The sequence below is a fragment of the Molossus molossus genome, unplaced genomic scaffold (assembly GCF_014108415.1).
Source record: "Molossus molossus isolate mMolMol1 unplaced genomic scaffold, mMolMol1.p scaffold_m16_p_22, whole genome shotgun sequence".
NCBI classification, from domain to species: domain Eukaryota; kingdom Metazoa; phylum Chordata; class Mammalia; order Chiroptera; family Molossidae; genus Molossus; species Molossus molossus.
The window spans coordinates 16,603,787-16,621,904 of record NW_023425358.1 but is presented as its reverse complement, the minus strand read 5'-3'; the positions used below and the strand labels follow the sequence as shown (position 1 = coordinate 16,621,904).

Sequence of the window (18,118 nt, the reverse complement as noted above, 5' to 3'; positions counted from 1 at the left end):
ACAATTTAAGCTCCAAAACAACCTACAGAAATGTAAACTCCCATCTGTCGAAGGCCCTGGGCCGGCCTGTCCTCCCGCTGTGGGGCGGCTCCGTGGGCCGCAGCCCAGGCTGCCCGAAGCCTCACCTCTCGGAGCAGGACCGCCAGGCGTGAGTGCACAAGCCTCCCTCGGCTCCCTGTCCAGCCCTTGGTCCTGTGTGTCTGTGTGAAGTTTACAAATAAAGTTTCCATGTCCAGTGTCTCCTTTTACATGGCACACGTGTCTCGGGGGCTCTGCTCTGATGCCGAGGGTCAGCCCTGGTGCTGTGCAACTCCCACCAGGAGCACAGGGCCGGGGTGCCCCTTCCACAGGCAGTTCTGGGCCTGCGCTGTTTCATGCAAGGGCGCTGGCTGCCAGGCTCTCCACCTGTTTGGGGCCCGATAAAAGTCAAGCCATTCAGTTCCAGGGCTACAGCTAAGCCACACTCCGCCAGCTTCTGAGCTGCTGCAGGGTAAGTCTTCTCCCCACAGTATGTCCGGCCTCCAGGGTCTGCACCCCCACCCCGCCTGCCCTCTCCTCCCACGTCAGCCAGGCTCTTGGAGACAGGGTCGCTGCAGACGGCCTCTCACGAGTGAGTTCTCAGATGTCTGTAAGTTGAAGGGTGGCGTAAGGAGTCATGAAGAAGTTAGGGACCACTGTCTAAAGGTGCAGAGGGAATGGGCAGTCACTCCGAGAGCCTAGGTCCCCTGCTGACGGTCAGGGGCAGGGAGACTGCAGAGGGACAGGCTGCAGGCAGGCCCGGGACTTGCTCTCAGCACAGTGGAGAGCCAGGCTGGCGGGCACGAGGGGCAGGGACAGGCAGGTGAGAGACAAAGGGTTTGGGCCTGCTGTTCAGCATCAGAGCTGGGAAAGAGCCAAGGTACCTTCTGGAAGTAAGAGCTGCTGAGACTTACTGATGGAACCAAGATTGAGGGTGAGGAGGGAAAGAAGAAAAACCAAGCGTGGGGCCGAGTCAGAATTTCAGCATGACGAGCAGGAGGGGATGGTGGCCTGTGCCGACCCAAGGACCACAGGCATTGAGTGAGGGTGAGAGTCCCAGGGCTAGAGGAGAGGGGGGTCCTGGGAGGAGGCAGCTGTCCCACGCTTCTGCAGAGGCACTTCAGGAGAACTGAGGTAGGAATGTCAAGGTCAGGAGACTGAAGCTGGGCTGGCACAGGCTGCGGAATGAACAGAAAACAAGGATAGGCAGGCAAGAGTAAGGTTTTTTAAGACATTTATAGAAAAACAGAATCAGGAAAGGGATCTTTTAAGTTAGGAAATGCTGGTGCAGCGGGCCTGAAAGCCCCAAGGGCTGTGTTTGACACAAGGATGGGCCCTGAGGGGGGAAAGGAGGGGGGCGAGGGGCACGCCAGCTCCCCAGGCCTGCGGTCTGTCAGGAGCAGCAGGGGCCAGCTGTCTTCAGCTGTGTGTGGCCTCGTCACCATCCTGAGGCAGACAGGTGGGCAGTCCTGGGGAAGGGCCCAGGCCCAGGCTCATGGTCCTAGCTGGGCTGGACTCGGCAAACCCAAGCTAGAAGAGGCAGAAATATTTTTCGGAAATAACATCGAGGTCCTTAAACCACCAGCATCAGGAGCCCCTGAAGTTTGTCAAAATACAGAGCTCAGAGCCCACCCCCAGCTACCGGGGCAGAATGTAACAAGGTTCCAGGTGATGCTGCTGGTGTGGGACCACAGAGAGTCGAGTCCCAGAGATGGTGATGGAGGTGGGTGGTAATGGTAAGAAAACTAAGATTATGGGACAAAAGCCCTTCTCAGACTTACTAGATCTGGTGCCTGGTGGCCCAAGACATGGGCTCTGGCTGGGCCCAGGCCTGGAAACAGGGCCAGGACTCCTGCACTGGGTGAGGGATGAGGGGCCCATGGGTTCCCGAGGGCAGGAAAGGGAACCCAGGAACAGACAAGGGCTTTGCTGAGTCGAAGCCAAAGGGCAGGCTTACTGAGGGCAGAACCTTCAGGGGCCTGATGGACACAAGCCCCAGCACTGTGTCCCTACCAGGGTCCAGGGCAGCAGGCCTGCTGCTACCATGAGCTGAAGTCCCTGAAACCTCCACTGGGCTTTTTCTTGGCCACGGGGACAGCTGCACTGGTTGATGGTTCCTCATCTGCTACACGTTTCCTAGGAAGAGAAGAGCCAGGTTCCAGCTGCCATGGGGGCCACATGTCTCCACATCACCCCCACCCCAATTCTGAGCTCTCCAGCCTGCACGAGGCCTCCCGGCATGCCTCACTGCTCGATCCCGGTGCCTGCTATGGGATCGGTAAGCATGCACCATGGAAACAGACTCCCACCCCACTCACGTGGCTGCCGGGTTGATGTACTTGCCCACCCCCTGGCGGTAGGTTGGGGGGCCCTGGCTCCCGGGCTTGGGCTGGCTCTTCTTCACTGTGTTCTCTGGAGCTGCCTCCTCGAGCTGTGTCTTCTTCCGCTCCTCAGCAATCTGTGGTGGAGCAGGGACACGGCTGGCCCCAAGCCCCTTAGGCTGGATATGCCTCCTCTAAGCCCCCTCCCTACGTGGTGGCCACACCCTCCGCACCTGAACATCGGCCTCCTCGTAGGGGTCCACAAACACCGTGGTAGAGTCAATGCGGATCTCCTCCTGCAGCAGAGGGGAGGCCAGTGAACAGGGCCGGCAGGAGACAGTGGGCCCCTTGCCCGCCTGCTGAGTCTGAGGAGTGGCCCCTTCTTCTCCCAGGGCACATACCTTAGGGCGGTCAGTTTTGGGGTCGCTCTCCACATTCTCCATGGCTGTCAGTGTGTCAAAGCCCCCAACAACCCTGTAATGGGGGGTGGGGGGCTCTGAGTATGCCCTGCTCAGAGTGCCCCCAAAGGCCAAGTTCCCACAGTGTGCCAGGAAGAGGGGCTGAGAAGAGGCCCAGGCTGTAGGCCTCATAGCAAGGGTGCAGACAGACTGGGTTCAGAAAGGCCCACAGGGCCAGGACAGGACTGCGGTCCAGAAGAGGAGGGGCCCGAGAGGCAATACCAGCAGCCACCGGGCAGGTTTCATTAGGACACAGCACCGCCCTGGCCAGTTTGGCTCAGCAGTTAGAGCATCGGCCCATGGACCAGAAAGACCGAGTTCAGTTCCTGCTAAGGGCATGTACCTCAGTTGCAGTTTGTCCCCGGCCCTGGTTGGGGTCGTGTGGGTGGCAGCCAGTCGATGTGTCTCTCTCGCATCGATGTTTCTCTCTCTCTCTCTCTCCCTCCCGCTCTATCTGAAGATACATGCAAAAATGTCCTTGGATGAGGATTAAAAAAAAGACACAGCACCCACTTCTTCCATGCTGTCTGTAGCCGGTTTGTGCTACAACCACAAAGCTGAGTGTGGCAGAGACCAAAAGGCCATGAGGCTGGAAATACCACCTGGGCCTTCAAAGGAAAAGTCTGCTGACCTCTGGATGCCGGGATGGGCAGAAAGACAGGAGGTGGCCCAGACGTGTGATTCAGGATCATCCAAAGGAGAACCCAAGGGGCTGACTGTGGGCAGGACAGCTACCAGACAGGGCCTCCTCCTTAGCCAAGGTCCCCTGCCCAACATAGAAGCCCCAAGTCCCCACTCCTGCATGGCCATGATCTTAGCAGGGACAGTTAAGAGGGCAAAGGAGTGTGGGGCCAAGACCAGGGAAAGGGCAGGGAGAGGCCCCAGCTGGGAAAGGAGCCCACCCTCACCAACACTCCAGACCTCACGCAGCAACTTCTCTTACCGCCCGAAGATGGTGTGCTTCTTGTCGAGGTAAGCACAGGAGCGAAAGGTGATAAAGCTGGGGAGAAGGACAGGGGGGTCAGGAAGAGCATGAGAGCTTCCCCGCTTGGTCTGCACTGACCCCCAAGGCCGCTGGGCACAAACCAGGCCACACACCCACACCCCTATACCCCTGTCCTGAGTCTGCTCTGGGAAGCTGCTCACTTGTGTGCACTGCCCCCAAACCCTGCCTGTCCAGGGCAAGCTGTCAACCATGAGGCCACCCAGGGGGCCAGGGGCCGCCCAGTGCAAAGCCACCAGGTAGGGACAGGGAAGGCTCAGGCCCGGCTGCTGCCAACCTCCCATCAGGCAGACACTGCCCAGAGCCTGCAGGGAGAGACTGCTCTAGAGGGCACAAGTAGAAGACCAGAGCCTGTCCACTCAGAGACTGATTAAAGGACCAAGGGCTCTGAACCAGCAGGGAGGAGGCAACAAGCAGGCAAGGGAGCAAAAACAGACGTGGGTACACGCACAGCAACACTGACCTAGAACAGTTTCACTTCTGATTTGGCATAAAAATGGGTGGAATTAGGCCTTGCTCAGGTAGCTCAGTTGGTTAGAGCTTCAGCCCAATACACCAGGGTTGCAGGTTCGATCCCCAGTCAGGGCACATATAAGAATCAACCAATGGCCCTGGCCAATTTGGCTCAGCAGTTAGAGTGTTGGCCTGTGGTCCAGAGAGAGCCGGCTTTGGTTCCTGATAAGGGTGCACACCTCGGTTGCAGTTTGTCCCCAGCCCTGGTTGGGTCATGTGGGTGGCAGCCACTCGATGTGTACCTTTCACGTCAATGTTTCTCTCTCTCTCTCTTACCTCTCTCTCCCTCCTGCTCTATCTGAACAAAAAATGTCCTCGGGTGAGGATAAAAAAAAAATCAACTAATGAATGTATAGATAAGTGGAATAACAAATCGATGTCCCCCCCCCCTTTAAATCAATGAATGGATTAAAAAACTTTTTTTAATGGGTGAAATTAAAATCTTCAATTACACTAATGTGGATGGTGGGGGTAACTGGAAGGATCTTGTCTGGGAGAGAGGTAGAGATATTAACTAGTAACTTTAGACTTTAAATAGATGTACTTGATTTAAGGCCAGATATAAAACATCTCACTTCCAAACCAGGAGAAAGAGGATAGGAGGAGAGAAAAATATTTAAAAAAGATAATCAGAAAACACAAATTAAGATAATAGTATAACTAGAAAGTTAAGTATACACTTATTCTCAGGTTGTGCCTTGCTGGTTTGGCTTAGTGGTTACAGCACTGGCCCATGGACAGAAGGGTCTTGGGTTCAATTCTTGGTTAAGGGCACATACCTGGGCTGCAGGTTTAATCCCTGACTCCAGTTGGGGTCCTGTGGGAAGCAACCAATTGATGTGTCTCTCACATCGATGTTTCTCTCTCTCTCTCTCTCTCACCCCTTCCCTTTTGCCTTACTCTCTCTTTAAAAAAAAAAAAAACAATGGAAAAAATATCCTAGGGTGAAGATTAACAAAACAAAAGCCCTAAAACTTCAACAATCTGAAAGCCTAAAAGTTAAAAGGATGCAAGAAAATATCAGGTTGTCCGGCCAGTGTGGCTCAGTGGTTGAGTGTCAACCCACGCACCAAGAGGTCGCCAGTTCGATTCCCAGTCAAGGCACATGCCCAGGTTGTGGGCCCAATCCCCAATGGGGGGCATGCAGGAGACGGCCAATCAATGTTCTCTCTCATCAATGTTTCTATCTCTCTCTCCCTCTCACTTCCTCTCTCTCTAAAATCAATCAAGGAAAAAAAAAATTTAACCAAAAAAAAAAAAGATATCAGGCAAGACATGAGGGTAGAAAGCATCCAAGGTCGGCTGCAGCGCACGAAGCCACACCCCAGAGCAGGGGTGCAGGCGGGCAGCCCTGCTGTGACAGTGTGCTGCCACCCACATCCTGACAGTCCAGACCCACATGGCCAGTGAGGACCAGGGGTTTCAGCCCCTAGCTTTAGCAGTATGCATCACCACATTCAACCAGGATGGCTCTCCTTCCGAGCCTGTCAGGTCCGACCAGACGAGGCCAGCAGACCAGTTCATAGCCATTTAAACCTGCGGCTGTGCAGAGCTGACTGGCCACACAACGGGTCTCTCTCTTGCTAATTTCTAACACGGGGAAGCTTAAAAGAGAATAAAATAGTCCCATAGAAAAAAGAAATAAATAGAAAAGTGATGAAAGGGAAAACAAACAGAACAAGGAAAGGCACGTGCTTCACGTGTACAGACTTGAACGTCCTTAGTGGTCGCGAGTAATACATGAAAATAAGACAAAGAGCAAAGAAACCAGGAAGAAGTTAAAGATGGAAACTGACCATAATCACCCAGAAAGTAAAACAGACAAGCCCTTCACACACCATTAAGGAAGAAAGAAATACAGGTATGATCAGGAATGAGAAAGGAGCAGCAGGCACTGAGGAGACGCCAGGGAAACGATCGTGGGACTCTAGAGATGGATGAGTTCAATTCCGGCAAAACAGAAACTACCCAGTTGGCCCGTGAAGTGCAGCCCAACAGGAATTAGCATGAAGGATCCGCAGGCTGGCCTCGCCCAGCTGACTAACAAGCCAACTCTAGTGGAAGTTCAACCACCCTGGACCATAAAGCCACAGCAGGCTCACTGTACTCAGGCTGCACCCCCACACTCGGACCCGACCCGACCCGGCACCCGTATGAAGGCAGTAGCACTCAACTGGGATAGCAGCCCGTGGAACACCACAGCACAGTAAGGCCCAGCCAGGCTGACTCCAGGACAGTCACAGAAGGGCTGGCCAACCCAGTGGTTACATCCACAAGTGTCAGGAGGAAAAATCATATACCATAGTAACAGATGCTAAGAGAAAAACATCTGGAAATTCCACAGCCTCTCCTAAAAAGGAAGGCCCCAGAACAAGTTTGAGCAGATGGCAAAGTAGCACGTCAGGTAGCTGATGCCCACATCCTCTCCCTCTGTCCTCACAGTGAGGTGACTGTGTTCATACCAGGAAAGCAGAGAGGACACCACCTTGTGCTGATAAATGTGATCTGAATTATAGGAGAATTTGATAAAGTGGCTGGATATAAAATAAATAGATTTTATCTACATAAGCAATAAAACTGGGAAAAAGTTCCACTTTAAAATACCAAAAATTAGCCTTGGCCAGTTTGGCTCAGTGGTTAGAGCGTCAGCCTGTGGTCCAGAGAGAGCCATGTTCGGTTCCCACTAGGGACACGTACCTCAGGTGCAGTTTGTCCCCGGCCCTGGTTGGGTCGTGCGGGTGGCAACCACTCGATGTGTCCCGTTCATGTCGATGTTTCTCTCTCTCTCTCCCTCCCACTCTATCTGAACAAAATATGGAAAAATGTCCTCGGGTGAGGATAAAAAAAATTATAAAATCCTTGAAGAACAAATTTATATGGGAAAGCAAGGGACCCGTGTGATGAAAACTATAAAATCACATTAGAACACAGAAAACATCCCCAGGGAAAGTCAAGCCAAACTCGGACGGAAGATGTCATACACACACCTTTTCTTCCAAAATACAGATCCCGTGTCATTCCAGACTCAACAGAATTCTCAAAGCTCTAGATCAGCGGTTTTCAACCTTCCTAATGCCACAACCCTTTCATACAGTTCCTCATGTTGTGGTGACCCCCAATCATAAAGTTATTTTCATCGCTACTTCATAATTGTGATTTTGCTACTGTTATGTCTTAGGCGACCCCTGTGAAAAGGTCGTTCGACCCCCAAAGGGGTCGTGACCCACAGGTTGAGAACTGCTGCTCTAGGTAAAAGGATCTTAAAGTTCATATTAGAGAATACACAACTAAATAAAGCCAAAAGATAATGTGAGAATAGAGTGGACCTGCCTATATAACTTGATAGAGAGTCAACATGATCAAGTAAGTGCAATATTGGTGCAGGAATGACAGTGAACAGAACAGTCAAGAATGAGACTGGGGGCTCCCCAGGGGACAGGTCCGGAGCCCCAAGCTGTCGCACCACCCTTGCCCTGTGAGGCCTGGGGCTGACCAGTCACACTTGACAAGGGGGACAGCTCGGACGGGCAATCTCACTCTGCACTGGTCAACGGCAAAGCCTCAGCGCAGCTGGAAATGGGAAGGGCTCCTCTGTGCATGATGCTAGCAAGACTGGGAGAAAAGAAAAATGCTCGTTCACGTTCATATATGAAAATAACATGTAAATATAGAATATAAAAATAAAACCTTCTGCCCTGGCCGGTCTGGCTCAGCAGTTAGAGCGTCGGTCTGCAGACCAAAGAGTTGTGGGTTCAGCCCTGGCCGGTTTTGCTCAGCAGTTAGAGCGTCAGCCTGCGGTCCCGAGAGACCCGGGTTCGGTTCCCGCTAGGTTGCAGTTTGTCCCCAGCCCTGGTTTGGTCATGCACGTGGCAGCCACTCAATGTGTCCCTTTCACGTCAATGTTTCTCTCTCTCTCTCTCTCCCTCTCTCTCCCTCCCAATCTATCTGAACAACAACACAAAAGAGTTGCGGGTTCACTCCAGTCAAGGGCATGTACCTCAGTTGCGGTTTGATCCCTGGCCCTGGTTGGGGTTTTGCAGGAGGCAATCAGTTGATGTGTCTCTCTCACATCGATGCATCTCTCTCTCCCCCTGCCCCACTCTATCTGAAAATAAATGGAAAAATATATCCTCAGGTGAGGATTTTAAATAAATAAAACCTTCCTGCCTCCCAAACAATGAAAGCCTTCCAAAATTTCGAGAAGACCCCACTTACAATCAAAGTAGGGAGACTCCCTTAAGTACCACTGAGAACTACAGACACACTGGAATACACAATATTTCAAAATATCACATGGTAGTGTTCCAATCAAAAGTATCTGGAAAAAAATATTTGGAGTATAGATGACTTACCTAATCTAAAAAGTTCTTAGCAAGAAAAATACAAACCACCTAATAAAAAGTGGGTAAATATTATAATTCAAGAAAGTACAAGTAAGAATTAAGGATTTTTATAAAGCATAAATAATGGCACTTAGATAAAATCATAAAGCTCCTAGAGAAGGATGACTAGGGCCAACTGAGAGAGAAACAAACCCCCAACTAGATGGAAACTGCTCCCAAATTCCTCCCCAAAAGCCAGATGGTTCTGTAGGTGAATCCTATCAAACATCCAAGAAAGCCACCACCCAAACCACGGCATCACCAGCCTCCTCATTCCCAAACCAGTCTCCCTCCCCTGCCCTGCCTCAGTCCACAGCCTGTGGCGCCTTCGGAATCAGGTTAGTGTAACACTGGTGCAGGATGACAGGCAGGGAACGGAACAGAGTCCAGAATGAGGTCCTGATTTAGACAGAAAGGTAACAGGACTGCAGAGGAGGAAGAGAAGAACGGAGCCAGGAGCTCCCGTGGAACACCTGAGGAGCACCTCTCCTCCCTCGGCCTCGCAGACCCTTCCATCTGTGCCAGGCTGGTCCAGCTGCTCCTCTCCCCACACTTGCCGCTGGTGGCTCCCCAACCCCCTCACCTTCACATCTGGACATGGGGACACCCAGGCCTGTACTTCTAGCCCATCCGCATCTTCTCAGCACCAAAACTTAGACCCACTTGGAACAAGGTGGGTGCCCCAGGCATCTGACACATAAACGTTCAAAGCAGAACTCTTGTCCCCTCGCCAAGTGCCCCCATTGTTATAAATACACCACGACTGGCGGCTGCTCAGGCCAGACCTGATTCTGGCCCCCTGCACCACTATCGCTCCCTGCCACTCCTTTGCTGGCACCCGAGCCCCCCCATCTGCTTCCTGTGGTGCCTTCTCCAGGAGGCCCTCCTGGATCTCCTGGGAACTCCTGGCATCTGTTCCTTCACAGGCACTGGCCCCAAGGCACAGTGCTGCCTGCTGACTTATTCTGCACGTAGGTACACACGCACGTACTCGGGCAGGTCTGGTCTGTGTTGTCAGTGAGTCTACCGTCTCCCCAGGGGGTGCTGCCGTACACCTACCCTCATGGTAAGGCTGAGGGGGAACCTACAGGGAGCCCCAGGCCCATCCCCTAGCCATCCAGAAACTCACAACTGAGACTTGTTGGTGTTAGGTCCCGAGTTGGCCATGCTGAGGATGCCCCGGCCCGTGTGTGAGAGGTTGGGCCGGAACTCATCTTTGAAGGGTTTTCCCCAGTACGACTCCCCACCTGGAAGAGAGAGGACACGGGTGGCAGCAAGAACTGGGTTATGGCTGAGTACAGCCAGCAGGATGCAGCCCTGCTCCAGGAAGCTATGCTGTCTCAAGGGACACTGGGCACTGCTCGGGCTATGTCTGGGACAGAGGCACGTTGGAGGGCAGCCCTGGCCCTGAGGGCCCCTCATCACCAGCCTCCAGGCCCCATGAAGCCCTACGTGGGGCCTGGCCCTGAGAACGAAGTAGAAAGTGAAGACCGCACGTCACTATTGGGAGTAGGCCTGGGCCCAAGCAGCTGACAAGCTGAGGGGAGCTGTGAGAGGCAGTGGGAGGGCAGCCAGACATCCAGGACAGGGCACAGCCTCCCTCTGCTGTGGGCTCCAGAAGCATCCCTTGGTCCACTGACAACGGTGGGTGCTCTGGAGGCCTGCGGAGGAGGCAACATGCTCCCACTTCTATCTATCAGGCCTGATGACCATCTCCAAATGAGAACACAGGGAGGTGCCCAAGGTCACCTAACTCCACATCTGGAACTCTCAGCAGGGCGCCACCCACATACCCCTCATGGCCGATGGGGCAGCCAAAGCTGCCGAGGGAGCACCAGCACCAGTACCCACCTGTGCCTGTGCCAGTGGGATCACCCCCCTGGATCTGCAAGAACAACAAAAGCCAGTAAGAGCCATGCCCTTGACCCCGCAGCTCTTCCACAGCCGCCCACGGCTCACGGCCCGAGGCAATTCCCCACCTGCCAGCTGGGCTCAAAGGGGTCCGAGCTCTTGGTGAGTCTCTGCACAAGCCCACTGTGGCCAGGAGGGGTGACGGGTTGAGCCTGCAGGTTCCCTGACCCTGAGGAGCAGGGGCTCCCATGTACGACAGAAGTCACCTCAGGATTCACCTAGCCCTGTGAGGCCAGCACCGACCCATATCACTCACCACGAAGTTCCTGATGGACCTGTGGAAGATGGTGCCGTCGTAATACTGCTTCTTGCAGAGCTTGATAAAGTTTTCGCAGGTTTTGGGGGTCTGCAAAATAGCCCAGATACTTCTGTGAGGTGTGAAGCAGCCACGAAGGGTACAAATGCCACCCAAACCCTGACCCTGCAGTGGAGGAGGGTCAGCTGCTCCACCTGAGCACGGAAGGACTCGTGACGCTAACAAGACACTTGCAGCCACCGAGCCCAAGAGCAAGGGCCGCAGAGAGACGGCAGCAGCGCGTGTGCCGGAGTGCACTCGCTGCCCAGACTCGGCCAAGAGATGCACCACATGGCTGAGAGTCCCTTCTGGGGAGGGAAGTAGGGGCACCACCCCTTCCAGGGGACAGAATTTTCTACTACACGCACATCCTAAGTGCAGCTTCGCGGTTAAGACCCTGGGCCTGGGGCGGACGGCGGCCACACCCACCATGTCGCAGTGCAGCTCCAGGTTGAGGTCGCCCCTGTTGGTGTGCAGCCGCACGTAGCCCTTCTTCTTCACAAACTGGTAGCGCAGCACGTCCTCTTCAATGGCGGCTGCAAGCAGAGGCCCAAGCTCTGTGCCTTCCCTCAACCTGAAGACCACCCATACCAGGCCCGGAGGCCTGGACCTCAGCCCCAGCTCTGGAGAAAGCCCAGGGGCCCACCCTTGCTGAGCCCAGGAGGAGAGGGCAAGGCGGGCGCAGCAGTTAGGACAGAGGTGCTGGAAAAGCCCGGACTCAGGGTGGGAGGGGAGTGAGAAGGGAGGGCTGGGGAGCTGACCTGCCAAATACACAAGAGGAAGAGGCTTGGGGACAATGACAATGGCAGCCTTGGTGGAGGGCTAAGGTGCCCATGGGCAGCCTGGGAAGAGGCCAAGGTGGGGGGCCCCAGCAGGCAGGCCACAGGGAGAGCCTCCTGCCCCCCTCGCCTGGCCCTCACTACAGCCTCCCCATAGGCAAACATACCTTCAAAAGGGCACGGCCCCTGACCATTCCTGAGCTGCCTAAGCCCACAAACCCCAGACACAATGGAGTGTTGTTGGGGACAGGGAGGCAGGGCACCCGCCTCAGCTGCTATCAATCAGCACCATTGCTGAAGGAGAAGCGAAGGCAGCTACCTGCTTCGTGTGTGGTCTCTGGAACCATGGCGGTGGAGGTGAAGGAGGCGCTAACCTTCCCAGTGGAGTAGTGGGCCTGCCGAGAAAACCACATAGGCCCATCAGCAGCACCCTGGGAGGCTGGTGGCTGGGGACATGGAAGCCAACAGTCCCCAGGGCTTAAGACCCTGCTCAGCACCTCTCCTCTAGGAAAGTGTCCCTACCACCCAAAGATACCACCAGGTACCTCCTGGGGGACAGGACGGCCCTGTCCAAATTGGCCTTTCCCTAAAGCCCCAAGGAATAAGGGACTCCAGTTTTCTTTTAAAGGTTTTCAGTTTCACCCGGCTGGTGAGGCTCAGTGGACCAAGCATCATCCCATAGACAGAAAGGTCCCAGTTCGATTCCCAGTCAGGGCACATGCCTGGGTTGCAGGCTCAATCCCCAGTAGGGGGTGTGCAGGAAGCAGTCAATCAATATTTCTCTCTCACATTGATGTTTCTATCTCTCTCTCCCTTCCTCTCTAAAAAAGTAAATAAATATTTAAAAAATAGTTTTTAGTTTCTACAATAAATACATTATGTTTTTAATCAGGAAAACTGATTAAAAAGTCCCAAAAAGTGTTTTTTTATCCTAGGCAGAAGGAAAAAAATAAAAGGAGGTATTTATCCCCATCAAAAGGAAGTATACCATAATGCTAAGAGATATTGTGTTAAGAGTGGTGGGCTTGCCTGGCCGGTTGAGTGTCCACTCATGCACTAAGAGGTCGCCAGTTCGATTCCCGGTCAGGGCACATGCCCAGGTTGTGGGCCAAATCCCCAGTGGGGGGGCATGCAGGAGGTGGCCAATTAATGTTCTCTCTCATCAATGTTTCTATCTCTCTCTCCCTCTCCCTTCCTCTCTCTAAAATCAATAAAGAAAAAAATAAAAGAGTGGTGGACTTATGAACAACAAACATTTTTTCTTTTTCGAATTTCCCTGAATACTTCTCTAAGGAGGGAGCCTCAGAGCCCTACCTCCCTATCCCCACATCCCCAGCTCGCCAGGCTGAAGAGAGGAAAGGGGGAGGGGCAGGTTTGGGGCCTGACAGATCAAGACACAAATCCAGGTGCCAGCACTGCCAACTGAGGGCCTCAGGGCCAACTATTGGGTATTGTAAGAAGCAACCTGACTGCCCAGGAGGGCCAGCACCAAGCAGCGCCCAGCACCACTTGTTCCCTCCCCTCAGCTCCACGGCACCCCTGAAATGCTCCACCATCTCTCACTGGGTCTGCTCTGGGCACCAAGTGAACAGCTCTGTAGGGCAGTGACTCCATGCCACACGACATCCCCTCCCACAGACCTGCATGCCTGGGCTACTGTGTCAGGTGGTACCACCAAAGCCACTGGGCAGCTACCCACCCAGCATATCTGTTCCAGGCTCCCCAGCTTGGGCCACCCTGGTTGGAGCCACCTTCCCTGCATAATCCCCAGCGTACCCATCTGTAACCCTAGCCTCCTCAGTGCAGCTGTCCTCTGGGCTCCCAGGGGCACCTGGATGGGGTCCCAGCTGTTCACCCACCAAATGTATCCCAGAATCACTCCTAGGGGCTATGAAGGGAGGGCAGCCTGAGCTGACAGCTGCGTGCCCCTCCACCTACTCACAGCATTCAGCTTGTCAACCTTCTTCTTTTCTGGGGCTTTCATGGTGGCCGCCAGGACCTCATCCCCTTTGAACTCCTTGTAGAGCTCCTGCAGTGTCTCTCGGGTCTCGGCGTTTGTATTTTTCAAATAGTAAGATGGGTCCTGTTTGGCCTTTTCTTCATCTAGAAAACAGCATGGTAGTTCTGAGCAGCTGAGCCCCCAGGAACGTCCCCAGATGTCCGTGGCAGGGGCCAAAGGCCAGAGCTGGCTACACCAGCAGAAGTCCCAGACCAGGACACAGGCCAAGCCTCCATCAGTGACACCTTCCTAGTCCTGCAAACCCAGAGGTGTGTGTAGGGAGAGAGTGAGGCAAGAGCCCCGAAGGGCTGCCGTCTACCCACCAAGGCTTCTGCTGGAGTCGGCTTTGGTCTCTGTACCTGGCCCAGCTTTGGCCCCAAAAGTGTTCAGAAACAGCCCCGAACCCCAGTGGTGGTGACCGGCTAGCTGAGCAGCTCCCATACTCACCACCATCACAGGACCCACCTACCTGCCTAACCACCTGCCCTGCAGTGAGAACAGACACAATTTAGACAGGACCCCATCCAGGCACCCAAGGGCCTAGGCGAGGAAGCAGCCTGAGGGCCGCTGGAACTGAGTCTTGAGTGGGGAGGACCAGGTGTACAGGCCTCTCTCACATGAGGCTGTGGGCACTGAGGTATAATGGCCTGGCTGGCAACCATGGCATCAGGCCCCCCGTGGGCAGGTGTGGGCCAGCGTGGTCCTGCCTAGCTCAGCACAAGAGAAGCTGAACGTCAGCTCAGTAAATTCCAGACCTGCCTAAGTGTGACCGAGGCTCTGGCCCCAGGAGCGCGGGAGCTCTGGCCAGGGAGCACTGACCTATTTCCCCCCAATCCCTGGCACCTAGACCACCCCTGGCTATTCATACCTGGGTCTGTTATTTTCATGTTATTCTTAACGTGAAAGAAGTTGGAGACGTTGAATTTGTCCAAATTCGTAGGGTCCTGCAGCAGAAAAAAGACTTGCATCAGAGTGAGCCCAGCCAGGTCTCGGGCTGTGACCATGTGGCAGCCCCAGGCAGCAAAGGATAGGTGGGTGGCATGAGGGTCCTGGGGCCGGGCGGGGAGACGTCTGCGGCTACACAGAGGCCTGGGGATCAAGCAGGAAACAGGTGCTGGCAGGGCCATGAGCAGGGGTGAGGTGGAGACTGGCACAAATGCTCACCAAACTGCATTTGCATCTCCCTGGCATACAGCTGACAAGTGTCCCTTGCTGTTAGGCAGCCACAGGGCAGACGGAACATGGGCAGATACGGCATGCCCGCCACCAGGCCTCCCACGTGCCACCCCATATTCCCTTCAGCTGGGCTGCCGGACACAGACCCCACAGTGCTCGGACGCTGGGGACAGTGAGCCCACACCTTGGAGGGAATGTACACTAACCTCCAACTAGAATGGGACAGTCACAGAAGGGTTTGTCCCATCTAAGTCACTCCTGGATTTTCTACGTCCATGTTTTTCACGAACTCACCCAGGGTTCTCTGACACCACAGGGGCACCCTGTGCCCAACGCCGAGGTACAGAGCACACACCCACCCCCACTCTCAAGTGGGGCCTGCAAAGAGGCCACTCGATGCCGAGATGGCTCTGAGGGCAGAGATGAGGAGCTCTGACCCAGCAGGGACAGGCATCGAAGAGGGAGATGTGGGAGCCAGGCTGAGGAGGCCACGTGCAAAGGGCCATGTGGCTGCGTGTCAGGAGAGCACGAGGTGGGAAAACAGCCCGAAGCCGCTGGGGAATCGCAACCAGACAGGTGGCAAGGAGGAAGCCACCGAACCTGGCAGAGGGGAGCCGCACCAAGGTTCTCAAGTGGTCCCTCCTAAGAACAACAGGGGGAAGGGACACCCACCTGGAGGGTGATGATGTCTTGCCGGGAGAAGGGCTCATCGGTCAGTAGGTCTCGGAAGTTCTTGGCCTTGATGTTTAGCTGCTCCACCGCCTGCAGCCAGGAGGAAGCAGCGGTTACGGTGCCTGTGCCCAAGCCGGCACTGGAGTCCACCGCCCGCCCTGAAGACAGCACCATTCCAGCACGAGGCACTATCATGTAGCCACCACGGGCTCACAGCAATGGCCCTGCCACTGAGGGGGAAGCTTGCTGAACCCCAGAAACTTGGTCAGCCCTCTGAGCAAGGTCCCTCACAGGACACTCTCATGACACACGTCTTACACATCAGCAAACAGGTTCAATGAGGCCACCCATCTGTACCAAGCCCCCCAAATCCATGCACACACAGGCAAGGTGTCACCCCTAGAGCTCCTAGAGCAGTGTCGTCCACCTGGACCCTGCCAATGGCCAGGGACAGGCATGGAAATAGCTCAGAGGGCTTCCCTGCAACATGGGGCCCATGCTCTGCTGTCTGTACCCTCTGCCAACACACCCGCAGAAGGAGGACTGGTATGGAAACCAGGGCCTCCTCTCGCCCCTACCTGCCCACCAGCTCACATCTGCTCCTCTTGGGGACTTCGCTAGGAATTGGGGGGCTCAAGACTCCCCTTAAGCCCTAGAACCTTCCCTCAGAGCACAGGTTCCCTCCCAGAGCCTGACCAGTAAGTCTTCACTGAAGACAACTGTGGGGAGGACCCCTGGGTACAAAAGGACAACCCAGGCTCCAGGTCCAGAGGCCACAGGAAGGCCCCACCTTTCCTAGACTGTGCTGATGGCTGTCTGCTCCACCAGGACATGCTGTGCGATCCCAGAGCCCAGACCAGGGTTCCCAGGAGCACACACCTAAAGAGCCTGTATGTGATACAGTTCCCAGAGCCTACCTCATAGGCATAGACATTGCCCGTGGTCCTGATGGCTACGATGTGGGTGTTGTTGGTGAACACGGTGTACAGCACTGGGCAGTGGTACTTCTCTAGGGAGAAGGCAGAACCCTGCATCAGTATACCCAGAGTGGGGCCCAGAGGGACAACCAGCTTCTTAAGACCCTCCTCCAACCCCCGACGTGGCCTTCCTCAGAGGTGTCTGCTTCATCAGCCCCAGCTCACTACGGGCAACATTGCCCTGGCCTCCTCCTCTACTTCAGACCCTGCCACATCCCTCACCCTGTCACCTGGGATATTGCAACAAACTCCTGCTGCTTCTGCCTCTGGCCCACCAACTCTCTACAGGTAGCCAGGAGCCTGTTCAAATAAGTCCCAACAAATAAACTGCAAAAAGGCAGGAGGAGCACTTATAAATTAAGAGACTTAGAGAGATCAACCACCTATTTGTGTGGACTTTTGAGGTTGCCAGTTCAATTCTCAGTCAGGGCACATACCCACGTCATGGGCCCAATTCCCAGTGGGGGGCATGCAGGGGGCAGCCAATAGATGTTTCTATCTCTTTCCCTCTCCCTTCCTCTCTCTCTAAAATTAATAAAGAAAAAATATTAAAAAATAATAATAGCCCAGCTGGTGTGGCTCAGTGGATTGAGCATTGTCCCATGGACTAAGTGGTCCCGGTTTGATTCCAGTCAGGGCACATGCCAGGGTTTCGGGCTTGATCCCCAGTGGGGGGCGTGCAGGAGGAGCCCATCGATGGTTCTCTCTCACATCAACGTTTCTATCTTTCTCCTTCTCGCTTCCTTTCTCTCTAAAAATCAATAAAAGTGTGTGTGTGTGTATTTTTTTAAGAAAAATTTAAAAATAATAATAAAACTTAAAAAAATAAAAAAATAGCCCTGGCCAGTTTGGATCAGCAGTTAGAGCGTCGGCCTGCAGACCAGAGAGTCCCAAGTTCGGTTCCCGCTAAGGGCACATACCTTGGTTGCATTTTGTTCCCGGCCCTGGTTGGGGTTGTGTGGGTGACGGCCAGTCGATGTGTCTCTCTCTCTCTTCCCCCCTCTCCCTCCCACTCTGTCTGAAGATAAATGCAAAAAATGTCCTTGGGTGATGATAAAAATAAATAAATAAATAAGAGCATTCTGGAAATTTGACCACTGATTGGATAGTTGATGATATTAAGGAATTCCTATTAAATTTTTAGGTATTAGAGTAGTATTGTGATTACTATTTTTTAAGTTTTATCTTTTACTGAAGTATTTAAGCATGAAATGCTACAATGTCTGGAATTTGCTTTAAAATCACCTAAGCAAGTACCGAGTGGGAACACAGATCAAATCAGACAGGCTGTGAGTGGATGGGAACTGAAGCTAGGTGATGGATACGGGCCAGGGGTCATCATACTAATTCTCTCCACTCTCGTGTGTCTAAAATTTTCAATTAAAAACAAAAGGGAAAAAAAAGGTGATTACTAGGTCAAATTTGTAAATAGGCAAAAATTACAACAGATCTCATTTCTCCTCTCTGGCTCCCATCTGAGTCCTCCTGTGGCCACCCGAGCCCTGCAAGACTGCTCTGCACCCTGTTCCCCCCACCACACCCCTGACCCCTCTGACTATAGCGTCTGCTTCCACCCCTCACTCACACTGTTCCAACAACACTGGACTCCTGGTT

The 18,118-nt window shown here is 53.9% G+C and overlaps 1 protein-coding gene across 4 annotated transcripts in view; it reads right to left on the bottom strand.

The window, feature by feature from the left end:
* Positions 1-508: 508 nt before the first annotated feature.
* Positions 509-18,118, bottom strand: part of PPIL2 (peptidylprolyl isomerase like 2) — a 32,363-nt gene continuing 14,753 nt past the window's right edge. For all 4 annotated transcript variants that reach the window (XM_036277093.1, XM_036277094.1, XM_036277095.1 and 1 more), the window contains 15 exons: positions 16,445-16,536; positions 15,528-15,617; positions 14,548-14,623; positions 13,623-13,783; positions 12,000-12,075; positions 11,331-11,437; positions 10,863-10,952; positions 10,547-10,580; positions 9,825-9,942; positions 3,741-3,797; positions 2,741-2,813; positions 2,573-2,635; positions 2,337-2,476; positions 2,032-2,154; positions 509-1,196 (listed from right to left, as the gene is read on the bottom strand). In XM_036277093.1, the coding sequence (XP_036132986.1) occupies positions 2,058-2,154; positions 2,337-2,476; positions 2,573-2,635; positions 2,741-2,813; positions 3,741-3,797; positions 9,825-9,942; positions 10,547-10,580; positions 10,863-10,952; positions 11,331-11,437; positions 12,000-12,075; positions 13,623-13,783; positions 14,548-14,623; positions 15,528-15,617; positions 16,445-16,536 (1,274 nt within the window). In that variant the 3' untranslated portion in view covers positions 509-1,196; positions 2,032-2,057. The remainder of the gene's footprint in view (positions 1,197-2,031; positions 2,155-2,336; positions 2,477-2,572; positions 2,636-2,740; positions 2,814-3,740; positions 3,798-9,824; positions 9,943-10,546; positions 10,581-10,862; positions 10,953-11,330; positions 11,438-11,999; positions 12,076-13,622; positions 13,784-14,547; positions 14,624-15,527; positions 15,618-16,444; positions 16,537-18,118) is intronic.